The sequence below is a fragment of the Heterocephalus glaber genome, unplaced genomic scaffold (assembly GCF_053883595.1).
Source record: "Heterocephalus glaber isolate CG9 unplaced genomic scaffold, H.glaber_assembly_v1.0 deba00000122, whole genome shotgun sequence".
In the NCBI taxonomy this organism is placed as follows: Eukaryota; Metazoa; Chordata; class Mammalia; order Rodentia; family Bathyergidae; genus Heterocephalus; species Heterocephalus glaber.
Genome location: NW_028258138.1, coordinates 9808068 through 9835453, shown reverse-complemented (window position 1 = coordinate 9835453; position 27386 = coordinate 9808068). Strand labels below are relative to the sequence as shown.

Sequence of the window (27386 nt, the reverse complement as noted above, 5' to 3'; positions counted from 1 at the left end):
TGCTTTTTACTAGTTTGCTGCTTGTTTTGTTTTTTTTTAAATGTTGATTGATTTTGTTTGGTGCTAGTTAATTTGAGATATTTTGAAGTCTTCTTTCTGAGCATCATTGAGGTTAACCTTTTAAAATTAGGGCTGGGGGCTAAGGGTGTAGATCAGTGTTAGAGCACTTGCCTGGCAGGTTTAATCCCCACACTGCCAAAAGAAAGGATTAAAGATCTGTTGTATAGCGAGGGTAAATCCCTGAAGGTTAACTGGCTTGCACCGTATCCTGTGGTGATGCCATCTGAAAGTCTGGATGTTACCTTGTGGAAAGTTTTTAATTTGTGTTATTTTTTATTGTTGCATGAGTAGATTGCCATTTTAAGCAAAAATCATGATTTGCAGTATAATTTAGTATAGTCATCGAGTAATCTTTACTTGTAAAATTTTATTAATCTAACCCTGACAATATGGTCAACTTGATACATACTGATAATGTATTGACATATAAAGTCAGTCTGATCCAAGGGAGATAAGTGACAAGTGTGCTTGATGGTGTATTTGTGGAGTGTGAGCCAGTTGTCTAGATGGCTGTAGAGAAACTCACACCCAGTAACACCCAGAGTAGAGGTTTTCTTCTTCTTGCCTTAGTTGGATTTTCATTATGTATAAACATTGTCATTTTTATTTATTTATTTTTTTGGTACTGGGGTTTGAACTCCGGACCTTGTGCTTGCAAGGCAGGTGGCAGAACCACTGAGCTAAATCCCCAGCCCAACATTGTCATTATTGTATTTAAAAATGAAAATAACCTTTTTCTTAATGTAAGTATAAGTAATAGATGCCAGTTTAAAAATGACAGTGCAAAAGCATTTGATGAAAACAGTGAAAATTACTGTTGGTCCTATGTGGAAAAACAGTGGGTGTGGGACAGGCTGGGGATCTTAGCCAGGGAGGGCCTGTGTGTGCTAGGCAAGCACTATACCACTGAGCTACAGCCCTAACCAACACTTTTTAAATCTTACAAAAGTAATAATACTTTTAGTAAAAGAAAATAGACATAATAGAAGTGTATTGCTCTGTAACAATGTAGGACGAAGAAGAAAGAAATCAGGTATCTGCTGTCCTTGAGAACAGGGAAGTAGCTAACAGGTATTCTCAAAAATGTTCCAGCAGCCAATCTGAGAGCAGCAGCTAAAGGTGGCAGAAGTCATGCTATCTGCAAGACTGGGTGAGTACAAGGGTACCAGGATGAGAGCAGTGGAAAGATATGGATCCATCCAGCCACAGGTGCTCTCAAAAGTGACAACAAAGCTTCCTTTTGGATAAGACCCCATCCTAAGGAGAATGACTGGGGGCAGAATCAAAATCAGCACAGGGACACAGAGATAGAAAAGAGAAAGTCTAGATAAAAGTGGGGAGGGGAACAGAGACCGAATCCCAGGAAGTCAGGCTCGGATTACAATAAGCAGCAGAAAGTATCAAGCAAGGTCATATCCTACACAAAGTTATTATTAGAGAAAAGAAAACAGAGCCAAATAATACCCCTTGGACAATGAAAACATGCTAGTAACCACTATGTCCAAACAAGCTAATAGATTCTATGAGAATGATATAATACTTGAAAGGCCAATATAAATCATAATTTTAAAATCTCAGAAAGAAGACACAACTCAGGAAAGAAAGAGAAATAAAAGAAAAATTTGTTTTAGAAATGAAGATTAAACTAGAAGCAATCTAGGAGATAATGACTAAATAAAACTTTAAAAAAGGAGTTGTAGGGCCGCGGATTTAGCTCAGTGGTTTAGCCGCCTGCTGCGCAAGTGCAAAGACCTGAGTTTGATCCCCGGTACCAAAAAAAAAAAAAAAAAGGAATTGTTTAAAATATAAGGAAACAAAAAGATATAAAGTAGATGAGAAACTGACAAATAGTGAAAGCAAAGAGGTTTCATATGGGATTCCTAGGAGTTGCTGAAGAAAAAATCAGGGACTAGAACAAATGGTAAAATAAATTCAAGACAACTTTCTTGAATTAAAATATTGGGAACTATTTTTGAAAGAGAATGCCATATAATTGAGAATATCAACCTGGAAAAACCAAAACTAAGATTATTGTAAAGAAAAGAAATGTTTGGAGCTGGGCATGATGGTACACGATCGTAATCCCAATGCTTGGGAGGCTGAGGCAGGAGGATCATTGTGAGTTCACAGGCGCCAACCGGAGGAGGCTCATATTGCCCAAAGATAGGAGGTTTTGAACTTCAGTTAGTGATGCTAGGGCCGGGGATTTAGCTCAGTGGTTCTGCCACCTGCCTCGCAAGTGCAAGGTCCCGAGTTCAATCCCTGGTACCAAAAAAAAAAAAAAAGCACAGTTAGTGATGCTAAATGCCATGAATAAAACTCAAAAATGTTTAAATCCATGACTCAATAACAATCCATAGTTTATACGAATTATTTACTTTAGGCAAATCATAGAGAATCATTTGTTAATTTGAAAATAGAAGCAGAGAAAAAATGAAGCATTTATCATGCTTTGCTTGTATCACTGAATAACAGAGTAGCCAACTCATAAATCCTAATTAAAAGTACCTCCTTATAAAAAGTCAGCTATTAAATGACTAAGACATGGTAGGATTAGAACATCACTATTTTCCAACTTCCTGTGAATAAATAAATGCAGGCATTAAGTATCAATGACTGCTAAAATCACAAAAGACAAGACAAATTATGTGCTTCCTACAATCTTGACAAGGCTATCCAACCCGAGTCTGATCCAGTCTTGGGTCTAGCTGCCTCTTTCCAAGAAATAGGACAGAGGACAATATTGAAATGTACCAGGAGAATATAATCAGTAAATCTGTACTGGGAAACTCTACAGACTGCACGACTGGGTCTTTCAACAGATAAACTGTGAAGAAAAAGGACACAGCATGGTGTCTAGATTAAAAGAAAACTTAACACACTTTTTAGACGTAGGATTTTCAACCACCGCAGAATGAGATCAGCAAAGCCATCCTCCAAGGGCAACTGTAAGAATGGACAATATTGACAAAATAACTGTTTCAGAGCTCTACAGATTAACCAAATGTATATAACTGTGTGTGAATCCTTTATGCAAGATTTGGGTGGGAACAGTAGAAATCTGGCATTCTTTCCTGGGCATGTTCTTATTCCCAGCCTCTCAGCTGGGTGAACATGGAGGTTCTGCCAGTGTGGGACAGGTTGTGAGTATCAGCAGCCTTGCTCTTGGTTCTTTGTTTTGGAGGTGAGGGTAGCACTCGTGCCTAGCACCTCTGTCAGTGGAGGTGGTGGTCTTGCACTGCTACTGTCCCAGCAAGGTGAGTACGTTCTTGGTTGAGGTCGTCCATGTGTGCAGTTGAGACAAGGTTGGGCCGAAACCCACTGCAAAGCCTTGCCAAGCCTCCAGCTGTGTGGATGTACAGGGGACATGTGAAAGGGCCCTGCAAAAGAAGCTGTTAAAGTTGAGACAGAGAAATTAACAAAAAAGGAAGCATTTACTTTGTTCCCTACTTCATTTCTTGGTTAGAATATATTTGAAAAAAGCCATTTCCCTCCCCCTGTCCAATACTTGGTTACCCTGAGGTACACTGCATTAGGAAAAGCAGGTTAAATGTTTGGTTATTTTTCCTCCTTTGTCTACTAGTTTTCAAAATAATACATTGATTGCCTAGCATCTTTCTGTGAGGATCAGTTAGAATTTTTTATTTATTTTTAAATATCATTTTGAACTTAGCGATTTACTTATATTTGACAGGGGTAAATCCACTGCAGTTATTTTTCTTTCTGATCGTCATTTTGATTGATCCTTCTTGAATTTGGGTCTCAGATTTTTTTGATGTCAGCCTTGACATAATTTTTATATTCTTCAAAATGATTCATCTGGAACCATATGTATACTCAGGGTGATTGAAATACATTGCAAATATTTAAATTTAAAAATATATGTATAGTAAAAGACACATTGCCATTACTCTCTGTCAGAGTACTCCCCCTTGCTTTGAACACACCCCATCATTCTTGCCACTTTCTGAAGCAGTTCTGGAAGGCCTCCTTCATGTCTTTATGAGGTGCAATCAAAAATATGGTGAATGCTGCTGCCAACTGTCATCCAACGGAAAGGCAGGCTTGTGAAAATATTACACTGTGTCCTCATCCATCTTTATTCACCTTATCTAGTACTGTGTGACTCCTCACTCTACTCCAAAGTCAAAATGACCATGAAAAATACATATTTTGATAGATTGAAGACATTGAGGCAAGGGCAGAGCATCATGGAGCACACCTGTAATCCTAGCACTTGGGAGGCTGAGTCAGGAGGATTGCTGTGAGTTTGAGGCCAACCTGGACAACATAGTGAGTTCAGGGCCAGCCTGAACAACATAGTGAAACCCTGTCTCAAAAAAAAAAAAAAAAAAAAAAGACATTGAGGCAGCCACAATAGCACAGCTAAAAATTGAACTCAAGGCTTCATGTATGCTATTTAAGCACCCTACCACTAAGCTATATCCCATCTCTGAAACCATATTTTTATGTGGGCATCTATTATGGCTGGAAATTTTTGGTTTTCTTCTTCAAACAGAACTGGGTTAGTTTTCACTGATTGTTGAAATGTGGTTGGTATGAAGTTTGGTGTACTTTGTCTCTTCGTAGGTATAGGTGGTATAGCCAGCATGCCGCCGCTTACAGCTGTTGCTCCAGTGCCAATGGGATCCATCCCGGTTGTTGGAATGTCTCCACCCTTAGTATCTTCTGTTCCTCCGACAGCAGTGCCTCCCTTGGCTAATGGGGCTCCCCCTGTCATCCAGCCTCTGCCCGCCTTTGCTCATCCTGGTATGTGTCCTGTTGGAACCACAAAAACTTACATTGTGCTGCTCATTCTTGTTAAATCTTTTGTCATTTTCAAATTACATTTAAATGACATTTTGTTTAAAAGGGAAATCTTTTTTTTCCATTTAATTTCTCATATTAAATGCCATATGCCAGGGTCAGAAGATCTCCGAGTCCCTTTGCCAGCAAAGGTGAACTCAGTAGTGAAAACCAAGAGCCTGATTTCCTTTCAGGGGCTTGATAAGAGCAACTGAAGTTAAACAGTGTTTGAGCATTTTGTATTTTCATGTGTCAGCTACTACTTCCCTTTAGATGCTATGAATTGCTAATAAGCGAGCCAATCCCCTAGAAATAGAATTATGTGGTGGGGAAAAATGAGCACTGTGTGTATTTTTGAGGAGGTGGAGTGAATCAGCCAGAATAGGAAGGAATTCACTTAAATGGCTTGAAATATATTAAGCCTATAGTATTACATGCTTGCTTAATTGAAGGAAAGGATTTAAAGGTTCCTAGTTTAATTAATTTCATTTTGAGACTTTATTCAAAGTCTTTTTCTTTAGTTAAAGCATAAAATGTAGATGTAGACAGCATTAGTCCAACAGATCTTAATGAATTCATGTCAATATGGCAAGTTTGTATTTTTTCACAAAAACCGGTTTGGTTTTTTTCACAAAAATCAGTCTTACTTAGGTTTTACCATTATACTTGAAACATCATTTTTGTGCCAGAAGTGCCTTGGATTTGTAATGTATGCCAGGTTATAGCTCTAGGTGATAGCCAAAGAATGCACCGAAGCCCCTTCTTTTCTTGTCACATGTGACTGTGGCTGCAGATGTGGTAGCAAATGAAAAAGTGCATGCTGTTGTTTCTTTGTCGTATCAGTCAACCCTCACCCCCTGAATCTTGATTTCATGTGTGGCTGTTGACAGATGTTGGAAAACAGCAGGCAAGGGTGAGGGAGGGCAGTGTGGCTAAGGCTTGGGGAGGTTTTCCCTGGTGCAGCTAATCAGTCAGGTCAAGTGAGAATGAGACAAAAGCCACCCCTCCCTAGCATCGCCTGGTATCTGGCCAAGGCTTGGCAGCCTGTGACTTTGGCTCTTACATCTGGAACTCATACTTTGGCTCCTTCAGTGCAGTTAAGAAAATGTTAGTCCTTTAACTACTGCAGTAGATCTTATAAACAATGTGATACTAAATGTTTAGTGAAGAGTAGAATTTTGTATAATGTCTGCATTACTACTCAGGTGATTGTCACAATGAGTACATCTATAATGTTTTTGGCAAAGGGGCAAAGAGGAAGAGGATGATTGAGTCTAGGATGGAAAGAAAAGAATTATTTCTCCCTCAGATATTATGACTGTACATTTAAATTTTGTAAATAGGGGAAAGATTCTTATATTTGTGGAATTAAAATTACTCAACATTTGTTTTTACAGCAGCCACATTGCCAAAGAGTTCTTCCTTCAGTAGATCTGGTCCAGGGTCACAGTTAAACACTAAATTACAGAAGGCACAATCATTTGATGTGGCCAGGTAAGCTTGCTTGGTTTTAATGAGAAGTTTGGCTAAAATCATTACCTGATTAACTCTTTTTTCTCTTTTTGGTACTGGGGATCGAACTCGGGACCTTGTGCTTGTGAGGCAGGCAGCAGAACCACTGAGCTAAATCCCTGGCCCTGACTAACTCTTGAAAACTGGTTATATATATATATATTTGTTTTATATATATCTCCTTAATTTTTTATCTTACTTAATTTTGTAGAATGCTAATAATTTTTCAAACTCTGGATAATGCAAAGATAACCAAAATAAAAAACATACAATTTCCTTAATTTTGTGCATTTTTAAAAGAAAATAACAAAAAAGTAGTTGTGGTCACTGGGGATATAGCTCTGAAGTAGAGTGCTTCCCTCGTATACATAAGACCCTGAGTTCAATCCCTCAACACAATCCTCAAGAGTAGTTTTAAAATAGAATTCTAGGTGAAGGGAAAGCAAATGAACTATTTTGTGTTAACCATTTAAAAGTTTATATGTAAATTTATTATATCTTGATTGGAGGCATAATTGGCCTTATTTTTAATTTGTCTCATAATCTCATGGAGTCTGTGTAGCTTATTAGTAAGACTATTGAGCAATTTTTCTGAAGTGAATTACTCAGATTAATGGACAGTTCACATTAATCAAATATGTGGCTCAGCTTTCAAAAGACTGATATGACCTTATTACTGAAATTTATCTTTCATACTTTATTTTCTTTTGCTTTTTGTTTGTTCCCTTGCATATTGCTACACTAAATTGCCAAATCCAGACTCTTTGTAAGTAGTCTTAACAGCTTTTGGAATGAAGGGGAATGTAAATGAGGATGATTCCAGCTTTTTCTTGTACCTTAAAATTGATTTCTGACATTAGAATGGATGTCATTCATTATGGCAAATATTAATGCTACAAAGATTACTGTAGGTTTGTTTTTAAATTTCATAGTCATATTTTTGTTGTTGTTACTACTGGGAATCGAACTCAGGACCACACACTTGCCCGGTAGGCACTGTGCTGGCCCCCTCATATCCATTTTTTCAGTAATTTAAATTTCAGTCAGCTTTTTCAATATAGTAGCTAACTTTCGGGTAACATTAGTGAATTTTTAGTCTATTTAAATTTTCAGGAATTGGCAGAGAACCGTGACTTGATAAGTATAATCTGGGATCCCTTCTGTGTGTAGCACCCTCTATCTTTGGGGTGCAGAAGCAAGTTAGTTAGCTTCTTGACAAATAGGCAGGAATTGGAAACAGCAAAATATTAGTTAAAATGAGAGAGTTGTTGCAGTGGCACTCACAGCAGAATAGATCGTGGTAAGTTTTTTTATTAAGAAATTAATAAAAATAGAAAAAGGTATTTTTTAGGTATTCTTCATGTGTTAGAGAGAACTGTTTCCTGTGCTTTATGAACAATATACTGTAAGTGTAAGTACATAGATAACACTTATAAATGATGACTTAGAGATTGATTGATTGCTTGGTTAAAATTTTGCTTTTACATGTGAGACAGATATTTTTATTGTAGTGAAAGGCTTTGGCTCCTTAGTTGTAATCTGTCCTGGAAATATAATGCCGTGTTTTACCCTCGGTCAACCAGTGTGTTTAAATGACTTGATTTAGATGTTGGTCTCTTAATAAACCATATGCATATCACATAGTGTGAAGAATGAGTCGCCAGGGATTCTCGACCCAGACTGACTGCTAGGAGGGTTTGCTCTGGTTAGGGCTCTGGCATGGGGCAAGGAGATGGCCAGGCTGGACTGCATTAGGAGACCGGAGCTCTGCTCATGATTGCTCTGCTGATTTTCCATGGCCCTAGCAAAGTTTTCTTCTCTCTAGGAAACTCTGCTTTGTGTTAATTTAAACTTCCCAGAATGAAATAATTTCATTTCATTAACAAATGGTACCCATTTTGGAAAAGTAATTCCATTAGAGGCACTTATTTGTCATCATTGCTTTTTTGTTGTTTTTTGAGAACAAGGTCTTGCTATAGTCCAGGCTGGCCTTAAACTCTTGATCCTCCTGCCTCAGCCTCCCAGGTGCTGAGATTACACATGTGAGCCACCAGACCCAGTTTGTCAGCATTACTTTTCAGCCCAAGGAGAAGTATTCAGATGCTTAGAAGGATGTGGTGTTTATTATATTGCTTCAGTGCTGAGGAGATTTTCCATACTTTATTAGAAATTATATGATTAAGTTGTATATGTAATGTACAACAGTCACTTTGGTCTATTATGTTTGCCTAGTTTCTAGAAAAATAATGAGCTTATTAATTTTGAGAGAAATGTGTATAACTTTAAAAATTGGAAGGGCTAGGACTGTTGCTTGGTGGTGAAGTGCTAGCTAGAACACAAGAGTTCAGTCCCCAGCATTGGGGAATAAAAAGGAAATATTGTTAAAGTTAGATATTCAAAGAAGTTCTTAGTTTCGTTTACTTTTACTTTTTTTTCTCTTTTATAAGGGTCTCACTATGTAGTTCAGGCTGGCCTTGAACTCATGCTGCATGGATGTAGCCTAGGGTGGCTTCAAACTTCAGAGCCATCTTCCTGGCTCAGCCTCCTGAGTGCTGGGATTACAGACACACGCCACCATGCCCACCTTCTTAGTTACTTTTGCAAAGAACTTTAATAGGCTACTCCTTATACTTAATAATCTTTCTTTCCCTCTTCTTTTCCCCACAGTGTCCCTCCAGCAGCAGAATGGGCTGTGCCTCAGTCCTCAAGACTGAAATACAGGCAGTTATTCAATAGTCATGACAAAACTATGAGTGGACACTTAACAGGTATTTGCAAATAAAACGCCTTGCTCTAAATGCAAATTATTTCTAGATAATGGGTCAGTTTCCGGACATCTTTCTTTATTTGCTTATATCTAAAAGTTTTCATTGTCTTTGTTATCTTGCGTTCCCAACTGCTGATGACTTTATTCTTCCTCCTGAGTCCTTTGCCCTATTGCTTCTTGGTGAGGTGGACCATAGCCGGGAGATCCTCCTGCATGCTGAACATACTGATAGGCAAGTCAGGGCACTGGCGAGGAAACCACTCTGTGAGCCAGACTGGTTCAGTTTGAAGTCCAGCTGTGGAGTGACCTGAGCCTGGCGCCAGGCAGGTCAGAGTTTGATGCTGGTGCAGGTGAAAGGTAACCGGCTAGAAACACTCCACTACCGCCTCACTGGAGCTTGCCTCTCTGGATCTGTTTCCTCATCCATAAAAGGCCAGAGTGAAGTTACACTATCTCAGTGGATCTTTAAAAATATAATGACCCTATTATCCACATTGAAAAGTAGAGAAGAATTTTAGGATACTATATAAAATGTTTTTAATGAAGGGTTGTGCTTAAAAACTAATGAATTTGAATGTTATAAAGAAAGACATATTTAATGAAGGAAAATCGAGACTCTGTTATGAACACTGGCTGTAAAAGGAAGAAGCTATAACAATCCCCCCAAAAATATGAAAGGAAAAGAGAATCAATTAGTTTTCCTGGGGTAAAGTCAGTAATGTACGCAACAAAAACCTGTTTTTTTTGGTCTTTTGAGACAGGGTCTTGCTATGGCTGGATGGCCTTGGACTCACTGTGTAGCCCCAGGCTGTCCTCAGACGTGACAGTCCTCCTGCCTCAGCCTTCCAAGTGCTGGTATCACAGGTGTGCACCACCATTACCCAGCAGTAACAAAATATTCTTAAGTCCTGGTTCTTCCTTCCATTTTTTGTGACAATTTACAGTTGTAAATTTTACTTCCAAATGAAAAATGCATCAGTATTTGGAAGTAGAAGGGTTGGATGACACTTTAAAGTGTTCTGATCTGACCTTGAAACCTTGCCTCAAAGGTTCCCACCATACACCTCCAATATGCTTATCTACAGGGGCAAATAGTACACACACACAGATTCTCTGTATGCCACACTCACTCCTGCTGAAGTGGCAGCTGTCATTTCTATATCCAACCTTGCCTGTGCAGACACTAAAGGGATATTCAGTAGTACAGTTTTCTAAGTCCTGTATCACAGTGTGTTTGATGCCAGTATTCCTTACACACCCGGGACTACATCACCATCAAATCTTCAACACACTGCTGTTGTTTTCTTAAAACAGTATTCAAATGACTTTGATTTAGTAATTCTCTTTCTTAATAGGATATGTCTTTTACGATACACAGTATGAAATATGTATAAAATATAGTATCTATATCCTAAAGGTAATGACACAGGCCCTTGAATATTTAGAACTTTTAAATATCTTAAGCAGAAAATAAGATTTAGAATACAGTGGTACTGTGGTTCGCAAACTTAATTCATTCTACAATTCTGATCTGAAATTGAATTGGATGAGAAGTGAATCCAGGCAGGAGGATTGAAATTTCAAGCCCAGTCCTGGCAACTTAGTAAGATTTTGTCTTTAAAAAAAAAAAAGTCAAAAGGCTGCATATGTAGCTTATTGCAAAGGCCCTGGGTTCAATCCCCAATGTACCCTCTCCCCAAGAAAATAGGAAGAAAAAATATATATTGGAAAGAAAACAGATATTGGACCTGTTTATCTGCATGCTTATTAGTACTTTGTTCCAGCAAGAATTTAAGGTACAAATTTTATTTTCTAACCACACCCTTGTTATAGACCTTTCAGTTTATTACAGTAAGTTTTAAAATGGCATTAAATATTGTAAGTTTAGTTTATTTTCCTTTTATGTACTTATGAAGATCCTATGCACAGAGTGTGTTGTAAGCTCCTCATGGAAGCAGAGCTAATTTGTTGAGATATGTGAAATAGATTGATGTGTTGATAACAGTATGAAGATAATTATGTAAACTCAGAATCCCAAAAGCAGTTCATTCACCTGAAGGATAACAGGGATATCCAGAAAATTGAGCAAGCTGTGCCTGGTGGCACATGCTTGTAATCCCAGCCACTTGAGAGGCTGAGGCAAGCAGGATAGCAAATTTAAGGCCAGTCGGGGCGTTAAATCAAGATCCTGTCTCAAAAGTAAGATAAGGGCTGGGGATGTAGCTCAGTGCTTGCTAGATTCAATCCCCAGTACTGCCAAAAAAAAAAAAAAAAAAAAGTTGAGCAAAGGTCTAAGTATATGAAGAGACCCAAGAGAAACATATAATTTAATATTCTAATCTCAGTTCTTGGTTTTATCTTTTATGGGTACTTATTTTAAAGGAACTAAAAAGCACTTTACAAATATATATAATGTCTTAATCTAGTTCAGTAGTTCTCAACCTAGAAGCTGTGACATAATGTTATAAATACCAGTTAAAATACAGGCATTGTAAATAATTTGTTTTACTATAAATTAAAGGAGAATTCTGGTTATCCCAATGCTATCACTTGTACTCCCTTGTATTTATGTGTGCTTTCATTATCAGCCCTCCAAAAATTGCATATAACCTGCAGCCTTGCTTATCTGTGCTAAAGCCTGTAGCAAATGCTCATGGTTAATGTACTACTCACTCTTTTCCTGTTTTTGTTTATTTTTGAGATGGAATCTTACTGTGTTGCCTAGATTGGTCTAGAGTTCCTAGACTCAAGTGATTGTACCACCTCAGCCTCCCAAGTGCTGGGACTAGGACTGGAGAAGTAGCTCAGTGGTAGAGCTTATGCAAGGTTCTGGGTTCAATCTCCAGTAATGAAAAAAAAATTCACTTTCCAAGTGCTAGGACTGTCGGCATCAACCACCATCCCTGGCATACCAGTTGTTCTTAAAAGGATTCCTGATTGCTATTGTGTTTTATTTTCACATATTTCTTCTGGATGCCATGAAATTCTGACTGTTATGTGTAAAAACATATTGTGAGCATAAGAATGTAATTGGTGTGTCACAGCACAAGAAAATAGGAACTTCTGATCTTGTGATATGAACGGGCCCACTTTGGGCATGGAAGCTGATCTAGCAGCGGTGTTACTTACCCCATGCATCATGTGGTTGATTAAGCCGATGTACCTAACTAGACACACACCCTTTGTTCTCTCACAGTTTGATATGTATGCTATTTCATGCTTATAAAAATGTCAAGAGCCTTAAGAGATAGAGAAAGACCTTCTAATTAAGGTTATATAAGTGCTGCAGAATTCTCATGATCCCATTAATCCCATCCCTTCTTCTCAAAGAGGTCTTTTTTTTATCTTGTTACATTTTGAAACTGGATATGCCATTTGATCCTTCATTATTAATCAGGAAAGGTGAAGTTTTAGTCATTATTTGAAATAAATTGTCTTTTTATCCATTCATACTTCCCTCCCTAACCGTGAATGTCCATAGTTCAGTTTGTGAATGTGAAATTTCTGTTTATTGCCATCAGGTTCCTTATTAGCCAGTACTCTAAAACTGCTGTCCATTATGTGCATGGGTTTCCTCAGGAGAATTCTGTCTACTCAGCTCAGTTTTATGCTATTTTCTTATGCTAAAATGCTGTCTTATTTCTTGCTGGTATATTTTAATGTTCACAACATTGTTTTTTGACAGGATCAAGTATTATAATTGCAAGAGACATTTAGAGCTGGGCAAGATGGTGCATACCTGTAATCCTAGCAATCAGGAGGCTGAGGCAGGAGGATTGCTGGGGTTGCAAGGCCAGCCTGGGCTACATAGTGAGTTCAAGGACAGCCTGAACTGTATAGTAAGATCCTGTCTCAGAAAAAAAGAGAGATTTAGTGTCTTCCAGCACAAGAATTAGAAAACTTTTTCTCTAAGGAGCAAGATAGCAAATACTTTAGGCATATAGGCCATCTGTTCTGTGTTACAGCTGCCATTTTAGCACAAAAGAAGCCATTTTTCACACATAAATGAATGAGTCTGACTAGGTTTCAATAAAAATTTACTTAGAAAAACAGGTGGTGGACCAGTGCTTATGGGCATAGTTTGTCAACTCCCCATTCTATTCTTCTCTGTCATTTCGGAGATAAAGGAACTTTATTTTCGAGAACTTTGGTAGTTTTGTTAATGCCATCTTGTCATTAGGTAGTCAGGACTGGAATCCAGGTCTCCTCATGTCCAGGGATGGTGTTCAAGGTAGTTCTGCACATTTACTGTTAACCTTTTAACTTGAAGTGGATAAAAAATTAGCTTTTATACAATTCTAGAGTGGGGAGAACTTTTACAAGTATAAATTAAAGCATTCACTAAAATTTTGCTAATTCTACTTTAATGCTACCAACATTCTAAGTATTTTCTTAGTACTTTTCTTAGTACTTTCTACATTCCAATATACCAAAGAACACTTAAAATCTTTGCCTTAATTCAGAAAAGGTCATTTACTCCCAATGTACACTCACAAAAACAGAAATCTGTATTTTCACCAAGATAGAACGGTCACTGTTCATAGGAGGCCCAGATTGAAAACTACCTGAATGCCCAAGAGAGTAGAATGGAAAATAAATTATGATACAGTCACACAGTGGTGCACTATATAACAGTGAGATTTATGTTCTGCGACTGCACACAACAATATTGTGAGGAAAATAAGCCAGGCCCACAGAGGACATTTGTGCTAAGAAGTCTGGCTGCAGTTGGTGAGAGTGACTTCAGAAGGAGATGAAGAGAGACTCCTGCCTGTTGTTGCATTCTGTTTTGTGATCTGGGCACTGTTATCTTGATTACACCACATGTGCTTGTATGTGTGTTTGTGCTTTTCTTCTAATATTTTATATAAAAACAAAAGTTAAAGTACTGTCATTAGTAATAAGTTTTAACTATCATTTATCAGACACTATGGATCTCAGTGTTGTGGCTCCTGACCTAATGGATCGTAGATTGGTTAGTCAGGGAAGAGTGCCAAAGGGAAAAACTCAGGTCCAGATAAGGAAGGAAACTGCCTCGCTTGCTAGCCTAGTTGCCGCAGCTTTCCTCTTCTTGTCTGTGGGTCTTCCTGGGACCACACCTTGAGAGGCAGTGCTGAAAACGAGGCACACGTGTCTCTCCCTGACGCTGCTTTATTCGAACCCTCGGAGCTCCTGTCTGGCTTTTGTTTGATATCTAAAGCTAGTTTCAAGCTGGAATTGAAGATACTTGTAGTTATTTTAAGAAAGGAGAGCTGGTTTTGAAAGAGTTGAAATTCCAGGGTGGGTTTTTTTTTGTCCTCATAGAAGATGTGTTCTAGTTCTGGCTTTGATGTTAGCTCTTTGTGCAGCCTTGAACAATTCACCTTGTTTTTCATTTTTTTAAGTTTGTCCAATGAAATGATTACAAGAGACCCCTCTAAGATTCCTTCCCGGTCTAAGATTCTCTTCATCTTCCCTGCATGTATCTGATGATGGTCATGGTGGAAGGGCAGATGATGTTCACTTTATAGAGTTTGATTCTCTGCTTTGTGAAGGGGCCGGGGATTTAGCTCAGTGGTTTTGCTGCCTGCTGCCCAAGCACAAGGACCGGAGTTTAATCCCCAGTACCAAAAAAAAAGAAAACGGATGTTTAACATCTCTGCTTTGTAAATAAAAGCCCAGTACAAGTAGAGATGGTTTTCTGGACAAGGGGCAGGTTATAATTTGAAACTAATCACTGAACAAAAAGTGAGTGCTAAACATGGTGGCACATACCTATAATTCCAGCTACTCAGGAGGCAGAGGTGGGAGGATTGCAAGTTCCAGGCCAGCCAGGGCAATTTAGTGAGGCATCATCTCAAAATAAATTTTAAAAATAAAAGGGTTTGGGACCAGGGATTTAGCTCAGTGGTTCTGCCATCTGTCTTGCAAGCGCAAGGTCCCGAGTTCATTCCCCAGTACCAAAAAATAAAAAAATAGGGTCTGAGGATATGGCAGAACCCTTGCCTAGCCTTTCAGTGATACAACACTTCCTTAGCCTTCTTGAAGCATTGGGTTCAACCCCAACACTTGAAAGAAAAGAAAATTTTATTGAGTATGTATAATCAGAGGCTGTGGTTTATGTTTTTTCACATTTATTGGCAGTTTATTTCCCTTTAGACCCTAGGGTAAATGCTGTGTAAGACATGGTGATTGCACGAGATTGCAAGGTTCATGTGTGCAGCAGCCCTGTCTTCCTGTGCATGGACATTTGCTGACTCATCTTGGTGTGTTTTCCCTGATTTCTGTCTAGGTCCCCAAGCAAGAACTATTCTTATGCAATCAAGTTTACCACAGGCTCAACTGGCTTCAATATGGTAAGAAATGACAAGTTCCTTTGTATGTATAAAGTGAGAACTTTTATTAGATTGCTATGGCCTCCTGGGTTTTTAGAGTAATGTAACTTTTCAGGGGGAATATTTGGAGCATGCTTACTTTTCAGTGAATTGTGATTGCAGCTCTTACCTTCTTCCCTATTAATTAGGAAAAATTCAAAAGCAGGAGAATAATAAAATGAATTCTCAGGAGCTTATAACATAGCTTAACAGTTCTCAGCCCAGGCTGGTCTTGGTTCTCTTTTTCTCCTTTCCAGTTATTTTAAGCCAAGTCTCAGTTATGTCATTTCATCTCTCTATATTTTATCTTCTGTTTTTAAAATAGATGGGAATTTTTGATAACATAACTGTAAAACTGGTAGTCCATCTGAAATTTTTAACCATCATTCTTATTAAATTAATAGTGCTTAAATTCCTTAGATTGACCTAGAAGTTTTTATAGTTTATTTGTTCAAAACAGGGCTGAAATCCATGCTTTACAATATTTGATTAATATATCTTTTTTTGTGTGCGTGTGGAACTGGGGATTGAACTCAAGACCTTGTGCTTGCCGGGCAGGCACGATGCCACTGAGCTAAATCCCTGGCCCAATTAATATATCTTTCAAGTCTCCTGTAATCTATAACTCTTTTTATTCCCCACTTATTCTACAGCCCCCTCCCTCACAAAAGCAAACCAGATCTTTTGTTCTGTAGTTCCTTAATAGCCTAAATTTCACAATTGCATCCCTGTGGTGGTATTTAATTTACTCCTGTATTTCCTGAAAGTTGCTAATTAGATTTAGAATAAAGTTTCTCAGGGCCGGGGATTTAGCTCAGTGTTTCCACCGCCTGTCTGCTTGTCTTGAAAGCTCAAGGTCCTGAGTTTGATCCCTGGTACCAAAAACAAAAACAAACTTAGAATAAAGTGCCTCAGCTTCAGCAGTAGTGACATTTTCTGCTATGTAGTTCTTTATTGTGGAGGATGTCCTGTTCATCGTTGGTGTTTAGTAGCATCTCTGGTCCAAACTTACCAGGTGCTGCAGGCCAGCAGCAAGACCTCTACCCCCCATCCATGACAGCTAAAACACTTCCATGCTCTGACAGGTGCCCCTTAGTGTACAACATCATCCCTGGTTGAGGACCACTGAGCAGATTCAAGTTTGCATGTTTTTGTTTGTTTTGGCAAGACTATACCATCAGAGGTGTTACTGTGTACTTTCATCAGGAGGTACATAATGTCTCTACTTTGAATAATTCTTAATAGCTATTGATGAGCATTGCTGAAATTCTGTGGGCTTTCTTACATTCAGATGTTGACCAGAATGCTTCTTTAAGTGTGCATCTCTTAGTTATGTGTCACAGACTCTGCCTGTAAAATGGACTGGTCTGCACTGCCCTCGTGCCCAGTTCATGACTTTCATTTATGTGGGCCACTGAGAGCGTTACTTCGCAAATGACTGAGCCCTAGTGCTACTTCCCTTGCCTGTCCTCTGCCCCTTTTTCATGCAGAAGAATATTCCAGCTAAGAAACATCAGTTTATGACACACCCAAGCGTCTTGCAGTCTGGGTATACTCCAGGATTCTAGGGGCCTCTAAAATGTAAACTTAAGATGTGACATTTATAGAGATTGATTGATAGTTTTTTGGGTTGTTCTCATGAAACCTGAATATATTGAAGTGCTTATTTAAAATTTCTCATTTATAACTTGTTTCCTGAAAGAGACATTTAAGATGTCTACTACAATGTTATTGTCTCCCTTTACACACTAAAAGTGTATTTTTTTCTCCTGGTGCTAGGAATTGAACTCAGGACCTTGCACTTGCCAGGCAGGTGCAGTGCCACTGAGCTAAATCCCCAGCCCACCAAAAGTATATTTTAATTAAATATTTATAGCCACAATGTAGGCAGTCATGGGGGTTAATCAAGAATTTCAACTACTTTCTAATCTGATACTTGGGAGATGCCAGTGGTGAAGCACAAAAAGGAAAGAAGAATAAGGGTGAGCAGGCAGGGCTTTTCATTTGTGGTTCTGCCATTTTAAAAGGAGTGTGGTCGTATCTGGGAAAGGTGAAACTAGAGGGACAGGAAAGACACCAAGGAAGCCAGGGCCTAGGAGTGGGAGGAGACGGGGTTGACTAAAAGGAGATGTGGGCATTTGGGTCACACTGGCTCAGTTTTACATATTGCAGTGATAGTTCCACAACTGAGCATGTTTGTCAGAGCTCACAGAATTATACTCTTTAAAAAATAAATGTTACTGTGTGGAAATTATACCTTTTGTTTTTTTTCTTTTAGACAGGGGCTTGATATGCAGTGCAGGCTGGCTTTAAACCTGCAATGATTCTTCTGCCTCAGCCTCCCAAGTGCTGGGATCATACTGAGGCAAGAGGATCACAAGTTCAAGATCCAACCTGGGCTATATAGTGAGTTCAGGGCCAGCCTGGACTAGACAGTGAAACCCTGTCTTTCAAAACAAAGCAAAAAGTGGCATCTGAAGAAATTTCAAAATTAAAGAGCAAGTTTTCTCAGTTTTCCTCATTGGGAAAGCTATTTTCCTAATGTGGAATTTGTCCTGATGGCATTCTAGCAAACAGATGTGTTTGTCTTGCATCTTCTTTTGGTGTCTAGAAGTTGTTAAATGAAATCACATTCTTGGCCTTGCTAGGAAAATTGTTTCCTATAATTAGCTAGTGGGGCAAGCTTATTATCAAGAATGCTAGAGATTGGCTCCCTAGAATGAGGAGCCCATAAAGATCTACCTTTATTTGCCTACATTAGGGGTGACCAGCCATCCAGTAGGCTAAATCTGGCTGGCACATACTTTTATAAATGAAGTTTTATTATAAAAACAGCCATGCTGTTTCATTTGTGTGTTGTCTATGGGTACATTCCTGCTGCAAGGGCAGAATTAGTACGACAGAGATTGTATGTCTTACAAACCCTGAAATATTTACTGCTTGACTCTTCACTGATACTTTGTTGATCCCTCGTCTAAAGCATAGCAGTTAAGAGATGCACAGAATGTGTGTGTGATGTATTTTAAACTCACTTGCAAGGTTCGAGAAGCAGATCATTACAATCAGACATAGCATTTGGTTTTTTGGGGTTTTTTTTTTTGCTACTGTGGATCGAACTCGGGTCCTTGCACTTGCGCAGCAGGCAGCGAAACCACTGAGCTAAGTCCCCGGCCCCAGGACTTAGCATTTGTTGAATGCTGAACACTGTCCCAGCTATATGGAGTATTTCATTTTATCCTTGGAACAGTGTGAAATAGTGCTAGTTTTATAAATTGAGGTTCACTTGACCTAGGACCAGAATAAGAAGACAGAACTTTTAAATCATTCATAAATAATAAGCATTTATTTCCATGAAATTGGATTGCAATGAATTTTTTGTTGAATTAGGAATCTTTCTGACATTGATCAAGATGGAAAACTCACAGCAGAAGAATTTATCCTGGCTATGCACCTAATTGATGTTGCTATGTCTGGCCAGCCACTGCCACCTGTCCTGCCTCCAGAATACATTCCACCTTCCTTTAGGTAAGGAATGTTTGACTCTTGTAAGAAACTGTATTGGGTATGTGAATCCCAAGTGACTTTGTTGACTGTGTCTTGTGTGATTTCCATTTCTGGCTTGTACATCAAGTATCCGTGAATTCAGGAGAATCTTCCTAAGTTCTAAGTGATGGCATGGACCCATTCCATTCTTTAAAGTACTTATGCATTCCATACAATAAAAGCAATCAAGTAAAATATCAAAAGATTACTAATTTTTGTACCAATCTGTGTAATCAAAGCTCACTAGAAATTTTAGGAACAGATGCTCCCAGTGAAGGAGAAACTGAATGAGCCTGTCCATAGGAAGTAAAGCAAGGAGCTCACACCTGTGAATTATGCATATTCAAGAGGCAACAAAAATGCCGGACTATAGACATTATAAATCAGGAAGATGATTAAATAAAATTATCCTGGTGTGAAAGTCAGGCTCAGTGGCGATGTCATGAAAGCCCCTGGGATCTTGCAGGAAGTCAGCCATGACTGTCACCTCCACTGTCATGTGTGCATGGATGCACACAGTCCAGGACAGCACTTCCTCCTGGCTTTCAGTGTAAAAGATGAATATGAGGTCATATGAGCACAGAGAAAAAAGAGAGAAGTACGGAAATAAATTTCTGTTCTGAGTCCTCAAACTTCACCAAAGACTGAGGCAAAATCCTTCTAAAATGAAGAGAAAAAAGCCATCAGTATTAGTATGTGGTATGTACCTGGTAGAGAAGCAAGGTGAGGAAACAGACTACAAAAGAAATAACAAGTATCTGAGGCAGTTTACCTATAAAATCTCATGGCTGCACAAGTCAGTGTGAGAGAGATTTATCATTGAAAGGTGGTTTTTTAAAAAACAAAACATAAAAAGGATCGGGGGTTAAAAGAGCAAGGTTACTGAGTATAGTGGCACACACCTGTAATCCCAGCACTAGGGAGGCTGAGCGAGGAGGGTTACAAGTTGAGGCCAGCCTGGACAACTTGGTGAGACCTTGTCCAGAAGAAAAATTTAAGAAGAGCAAAGTTGACCATTTAAAGTGATAGTAATCAGTAAGATAAGTGGATTGTTTTAGAACTGTACAGTCTGGGGTGTCTAAGAAGTGATGAAATAAGAGTTGTACAGGAAACAGACCTGTTCCCGTTTACACGACTGCTGACCTTCCCAGGGGATGAGGTAATGACAGGAGCAGCAAACACTTACTGAGTACTTGCTGTGCCCCACGCATTGTTCTCACCACTTCAGGATTCGTAGCCCATGTCGCCCTTTGGGGCTGTGCTAATGTGGGTGGTGTTTTGGTTTTGGTGGGATTTTTTGGTGGTTGGCTCTGGGCATCAGACCCAGACTTCCGAGTTACACTCTTAGCCCAACAGTGTGAACAGAGTTGGTACTCAGAACCTGATGACATTGAAATCTCCATTTAAAAAGAAACTGTTTGCAGGGCCAGGGATTTAGCTCAGTGGTTCTGCTGCCTGCTTTGCAAGCGCAAGGTCCTGGTACCAAAAAACAAACAAACAAAAAAACTGTTTGGAAGTAGAAAAGACCAAATCTTGATCTTTTCCTTGTTGTAAACAAAATTTACTCCATGATATGGAACAATCTAAAAATTATTTTTCATAGATTTTCCAGTTCTGTCTGCACAGCCTTATGTGCCTCTGTTTCTGTTTTCCACAATTACAGAAGAGTCCGGTCTGGCAGTGGGATATCTGTCATCAGCTCAGCATCTGTAGATCAGAGGTTACCAGAGGAGCCAGCTTTAGAGGATGAACAGCAACAATTAGAAAAGAAATTACCTGGTAAGGCAGCCTTTATGTTGGACTTCTTTTTTTTTTTTTTGGACTTATTTCTTATTAGACATAATATGTATCGCAAAAATGTAAGTAAAAACTAATTTAGTGTCTGACATTTTTGTTCTTTCTTTAACCTGACCATAGTCAGAAAAAGACATGTGGGAGACGTGTGTTTTTGGATTTGGGTCTGTGTAGAGAAATAAGAACATTGTGTACTCTGCTGATGCACCCTATGCTAACTTTCAACTTGAAATCTGATTATAAACTGCTAAACCAAAATTCATAAATATTATGTATGGAATATAGAACACTAAAAAATTGGTAATTGCTGAGATGGTTTCTTATGATAGAACATAAAACTGTCTACTGTTATTTTCTCATGTTACTGTAAGAGAATTGGAAACTTTTTTTGGGGGTGGGGTACTGGGGATTGAACTTGGGTCCTCGTGCTTGCGCAGCAGATAGCAAAACCACTGAGCTAAATCCCCGGCCTGGAAATTTCTTAATAGTAGGAATCTATTTTAAATTTAATGTGGACCTATTTTAAATAATCCTTGTTTACAATGGTAAATCCATTATACTATTACATTAGGCTAAGGTGGCTATGAATTATTAATGATGATACTAAGAAGCAGTTGAAATTACTCTGAAGTCTGTTTGTGTTAAATGCTCTATCAGTGTTACCTTCCTGTGATTGACATGCTCTGCGTTTAATTGCTGTGCTCAGGACACTAGCTTTCCCATGTGATTCTCTAAGTTAAGTTACTTCTCAGTCATGTTCCACGCATTTAAATGTTCCACGTGCAAGGCTGTGTTTTGAGTACAGTGAAGAATCTGGTAATAATACGTGGTTTATGTCCTCCAGAAACTATGCTGATTAGAGGATTTAAGGCAGCTGTGTGCAGCTCACTAAAGCAGTGCCTAAGCGCCAAGTTCCTGGAGAGCTTTATAGGTGTGCAGCAGAGCTTACTGATGCTTAATTGGTGTAGACAGGCAAAGACTGGAGGAATTAAGTCTGTGGAATAGGCCACAAGTGAATGGAGACTTGAAGGTGAATATCCTCACTACAAGTAGAAGTGAGGAATGTTTCAAGATATGGTAACAATGGAAGGGGAGTCACAATGGCAGATAAAGGCAGGAATTTTTAGAATTTGGAATTATGTTTTTCTGATGTTAATAGACATTTAAGATTTTGAACAGGAAGTGATGTTATCAGTCTTTTGTTTGTGCATTCACATTATTTGCTTTCTACATATAACAGGAGTTAAATAGAGTTAAGAGACTTTCAGGGTTTCTAAAATTGAAATGAAATTTGCATAATATAAAAGTGAACATTTTAAAATGTACAATTTAGTAGCTTTTAGTCAGCTTTGTCTGCCTTAATAAAATATTAAACATTGGGTAGTTAAGACAGTGGAAATTTATTTCTCATAGTGCTGGAGGCTGCAAATCTAAGATCAAAGTCCCAGGCAATTCAAATCTCAGGGAGGGCCCTCTTCTTGGCTTGCAGATAGCAGTTTGTTTTGTGTCCTCAAGTCCCTTTTCCTTGATCCTTCCACGCAGAGAAAAAATTTCTCTCTTCTTTTTTAAAGGCCACTAATCTCATCATAATGGCCCCATCTTCATGTCCTAATCTAAATCTAATTACCTCCTTAAGACACCTGTCTAAATACCATCACATTGGGTCAGTTCACTGTTTAAACATATAACTTGCTGGGGAGGAATACAAACATTCAGCCCACCCCTGTGATTTAGTCCTCTGATAGTGGTACACCTCTATCTTCTTCCTAAAGAAAACTGGCAACTACCAGTCTACTTTCTGTTTCTTTGGACTTCCTGTTGTGAGTTTTTAACATAAATGGAATCATATTTGTGATCTTTTATGTCTGGCTTCTTTCGCTTGGTACAATATTTTTGAGATTCCTTCCCATTTTAGCATTGGTCATTATTTCTTTCCTTTCTGGTAGAGGGACTTTGAGATTCAAGGTGGCAGAGTGAAGAGGATGCAGCGTCCTCTGATGTCACCAAGTGTGATCAAAAGGAATAAGAAAACCAGGACATACTTGCCATCTTTGGCCACAAGCCCCTGCCCACAGTATGTTAGGGACATCTTTCTGAAGTAGTGAAGTCCTGACTTTAGTGTGGGAGGAGCCATGGAAGGGAGTTCATAGCTGCAGATCTCAAGGCAAAGGGAAAGGTGCTGGTTGCTGAAGTAGAGTTGGAGCAATGGGTTGGTGTGGACACAGAGGGCAGTGAGCGCCTCCCTCGACCAGCATTATTTCCAAGGCTGCTCACATGAGGCAGACATTGAGTTGAATACACACTGCTGAGAACAGTAAGGGGCAGGAAGAGGGGATGTTTAGATTTGAATAAAATAAAATGGATATAAAGCAAAGTGAGTAGTAGGGATGAGAGAAAAAATGATAGAACTGAAGTCCATAGTGGATGTGTCATAGAAAAAAGCCAAATCATGGATTAGAAAAAAGTGTTTACTGGGATCTGTGTAATGATAAGGGCACAGCTTGTTGGTCAGCGTAAAGTACAAATGCTCACCTTCTACCTCTGCTTTGAGAAGTCGTCTTATGGGAACAGAAGCCACACTGGCACAGTTCCAAGCTAGTGTGAAGGACGGAGAGAGGCGACTGTCCACGGTGCAGAGGAGATGGCAGTCAGTTGCTGAAGCAAAGCATGGCGAGGAAGGGAAAGGAGAGTGAAGAGTGGGATTGGGGGATGACAAAAAGCCACTAGGAAATGGTGTTTTTAGAAGCAGTGTTCAGAATGGGCAGTAGTGGGAAGGTTAGGGGAGAGGTGTGTTTTGGTACTTAATGACAAGGGAATCTAAGAAGTTCTGGGTTTGAGTTGATACTATACATTTCCACATATGCCAGTGAGTTTTTTCTTGGAAAGTAATGTGTTAAAAATCATGACTTTTGGGCCGGGGATTTAGCTCAGTGGTTTCACTGCCTGCTGTGCAAGCGCAAGGACCCGAGTTCGATCCCCGGTACCAAAAAAAAAAAAAAGAAATCATGACTTTTCATAATTGATGTGTTCCTTATTTTAAAGTGACATTTGAAGACAAGAAGAGGGAGAATTTCGAACGTGGCAATCTGGAGCTGGAGAAACGGAGACAAGCGCTCTTGGAGCAGCAGCGCAAAGAACAAGAGCGTTTGGCTCAGCTGGAGCGGGCTGAGCAGGAAAGGAAGGAGCGGGAGCGCCAGGAACAAGAGCGCAAACGACAGCTGGAGCTGGAGAAGCAGCTGGAAAAGCAACGGGAGCTCGAACGGCAGAGAGAGGAAGAAAGGAGGAAAGAAATAGAGAGGCGAGAGGTGAGTGGCTGTGCAGCAGCCCCAGAATCAGTGTGTAAGATCTCTCTCTCTCTTTCTCAGACTTATTCAAGATGCCTTTTAATACAGAACAGTCTTTTTTGTTTGTTCTTGCAGTTTAGGACCGTTAATATATTCAGAGGTTTGCCACTGTCTCTTCCCCATTTTCTTCTCTTCTTTCAGCCCCTGGCAACTCTAGTTTACTTTCTTATCTCTGTAGGTTTGCCTATTCTGGGAATTTCTTCTAACTGGAATCATATAATGTGTGACCTTTTGGGTCTGGCTTCCACCTAGCATGGTGTTTTCAAGGTTCATCCACATTGTAGCATGAATTAGTACTTTATCCCTTTTTATGGCTGTGTTATATGGTTATACCACATTTTATTTATCTATTCATAAGTTGATAGCCACTGGGTTGTTTCTGGTTTTTTGGGTAATTATAAATTACGCTGTTATGAGCATTGTCCTACCAGGTTTTGGTATAAACCACTGAGACTAGTTAAGTGTCTTTCCAGATTATTTTTTCTGTATTTATGAACCCGTATAAAAATACAAATGTTTATATGTAGGAGAAGCTGGGGTTTATTTTTTTAAAACCACTGTGATGGTACCGTACCAATTACATTGTTCTAAACTGTTTTCTTTAACTTGCTTAAAATATATCTGGAAAATCCTCAGTATGTTCTATGGCGGCTTCATAAATTTGGTGTCAGAGCTGGATCAGGCCCTAGCCATTCTCCTGTCTGTCTGCCCAGTTTTGGTGGATCGCTTCAGAAGCAGCACCATGATTCTCTTATTGAATGAAATATAAAGATGAGAAACTTTTCTTTATAAAACAGTAATGCTTTTGCTTCATTTCCTGATGATTGCTTCAGGAAGCATGGAGCCACAAACTGCCTTTTGTTCAAGCAGATACATATAGCTTCTAATAAGATTTTATATTTATTTGCTACTAGAAACTGAACCCAGGGCCTCGTGGGTGCTAAGTGTGCATTCGCGCTAACACCCACCAAGATTTTAATTACCAAGCCAGTGCTATAATGCCACCTTCCTGTCTTCAGTGTTTAAAAAAAGCGACATTGCGTTTATTCAGAATTACTCAGTAGCCATTCACCATCACTAGGCCTCACTAGGCGCTGGCTCCACTTGGCCTTCAGGGCTTTGCAGCATGGCTGGGAGCTTACGGAGTCAGAGGCTGTCACAGCAGCACCAGGAGCTGTCAGCAGAGTGGGTGTGGGAGGAGAGCTGTCACTTCCAGAGAAAGGAAATCAGTGACTAGGGAGGCAGAAGTCACAGACTTACAACCGGAGACACAGGCAGAGTACTTCAGTCTGAAAATCCAGAAGCTTCCACAGTCTGAAACTCCACTCAGAAAGGTCACATTTGCCACCAGACATGGTGACACACATCTGTAATCCCAGAACTCGGCAGGCTGAGGCAGGAAGGTTACAGTGTGTTCAAGACCAGCCTAGAATACATAGTAAGACCCTGTCTCAAAAAAAAAAAGAAAACCCAGAAAGCAAGCTTAGATTTACAGACTTGGGATTCTCAACCATTAAAGTCTACGGAAACTTTTTTGTTAGTACATAATGATTACATTCATGGTAGAGAATTGGTTCATGTAGAACACATCTCCATGTCCCTTCCCACCCACTCCTGACTTTTTTCCCCGTTTTTGGGGGCTGCTTCGTGTTCATTCATTTATTTTATAAATCTATATCAAGTTAATTATCATACACACAGATTAACAGCCAGATTTAACAGGCCAAAAATCATGTAAGGCAATTATATTAAATCAAGGTCTACTTCAGGAAAGTTGACTGTGCTGGGTTAAAATAACTGTTTTCTCACTCTTTTTTTCTTATTTTCTGTCTTTTATTTTGCATTTTATATATTAGGTTTCTGGAAAACTAATTTGAAATCCTTCCAGTCCTAAGCATTCTGGATGTGGGATATTCATCCAGTATATAATAATTTTTCTTGCAATGGGAGAAAGCCAAGTTTTGTTTGATTTTATTCTAGGAGATTTTATTTTATTTAGCAGGTCTTGAATTCTTAAAGGCTTGAAGAGTAAAGTTCCAATGTGAACTGATCCTATCAGTTCTTGTCTTATGTAAATATAATAGTTCTGAATATTCCCTTTTCCCATAGAAAGAACACCTTACTTTTATTGCTTTGTGTTATTTCTGGTAATGTCAAATCTCACCCTCTAAAGGACTCAGTAGATGATACTTTTGTTGAGAGATATTGTATAGTATCAGAGTAAAAAATTAATAAGCTGCCTTTTGTAAATGTCATAGGCTGCAAAACGAGAGCTTGAAAGGCAACGACAGCTTGAATGGGAACGGAATCGAAGGCAAGAACTTCTAAATCAAAGAAACAAAGAACAGGAGGATATAGTTGTCCTGAAAGCAAAGAAAAAAACTTTGGAATTTGAATTAGAAGCTCTAGTGAGTAAAGTTCCTTATGTGTTAAATATGTTTATTGATACATATGTATTGAATATATCAGTTACTAAAAGTGGTAGTAAATTGTTATCTTTTGTTTGTTAAAGAATGATAAAAAACATCAACTAGAAGGAAAACTGCAAGATATCAGATGTCGATTGGCCACTCAAAGGCAAGAAATTGAGAGTACAAACAAATCTAGAGAGTTGAGAATTGCTGAAATCACTCACTTACAGCAACAATTACAGGTGAGAAAATGTCCTACGAAAGGTTTTAGACTTACATGCTTTTCCTGAATTCATTTTCTTTATTAATTCAGCAAATCTGCCATGCATGGGGTGCTGGGAAGAAGTAGAGGTAGAGTGGTAAGGGTCCTTGGCTTAGATGTAGACTGTGGAGTAAACAGACAGCGACTCTTTGCCGAGCACTGCTGTGTGTTATGCACAGCACCAGGGCCACCGCAGCGATCACAGGCAGAGGACAGGGTGAGCTTGGTGTGCCTGGACCTCTAGTTGGAGGAAGGACAGGTCCTGGCAGAATGATAAAGTTACACATTTATGAGAAGATGGAAAGTGCTGTGCAGAGTGAGCAGGAAAGGGGGCAGAGTCCTAGGGGTAGGAGCGGCTGTGATTTTAATCAAGGCGTCAGGACAGGCCTTTGTGAGGGTGACTTTTGAGTAGACATGTAGGTGATGAAGGGCTAAGCCGCTGAGCCCTTTGGGTCACGTGGATACCTGGCAGGACAAGGTCTATGCAGACTAATAGCAGTGCCAATGTCCTGAGGCTGTGTCAGGTTTCTGGGA

The 27386-nt window shown here is 39.2% G+C and overlaps 1 protein-coding gene across 10 annotated transcripts in view; it reads left to right on the top strand.

Annotated features, from left to right (window-relative positions):
* Itsn1 (intersectin 1) overlaps nucleotides 1-27386 on the top strand; it is a 207855-nt gene that overhangs the window by 75988 nt on the left and 104481 nt on the right. For all 10 annotated transcript variants that reach the window (XM_087208245.1, XM_087208250.1, XM_087208242.1 and 7 more), the window contains 9 exons: nucleotides 4651-4830; nucleotides 6264-6360; nucleotides 9046-9146; nucleotides 15417-15480; nucleotides 18886-19023; nucleotides 20705-20820; nucleotides 23878-24140; nucleotides 26438-26587; nucleotides 26692-26832. In XM_087208245.1, coding sequence (XP_087064371.1) covers nucleotides 4651-4830; nucleotides 6264-6360; nucleotides 9046-9146; nucleotides 15417-15480; nucleotides 18886-19023; nucleotides 20705-20820; nucleotides 23878-24140; nucleotides 26438-26587; nucleotides 26692-26832 — 1250 coding nt within the window. The remainder of the gene's footprint in view (nucleotides 1-4650; nucleotides 4831-6263; nucleotides 6361-9045; nucleotides 9147-15416; nucleotides 15481-18885; nucleotides 19024-20704; nucleotides 20821-23877; nucleotides 24141-26437; nucleotides 26588-26691; nucleotides 26833-27386) is intronic.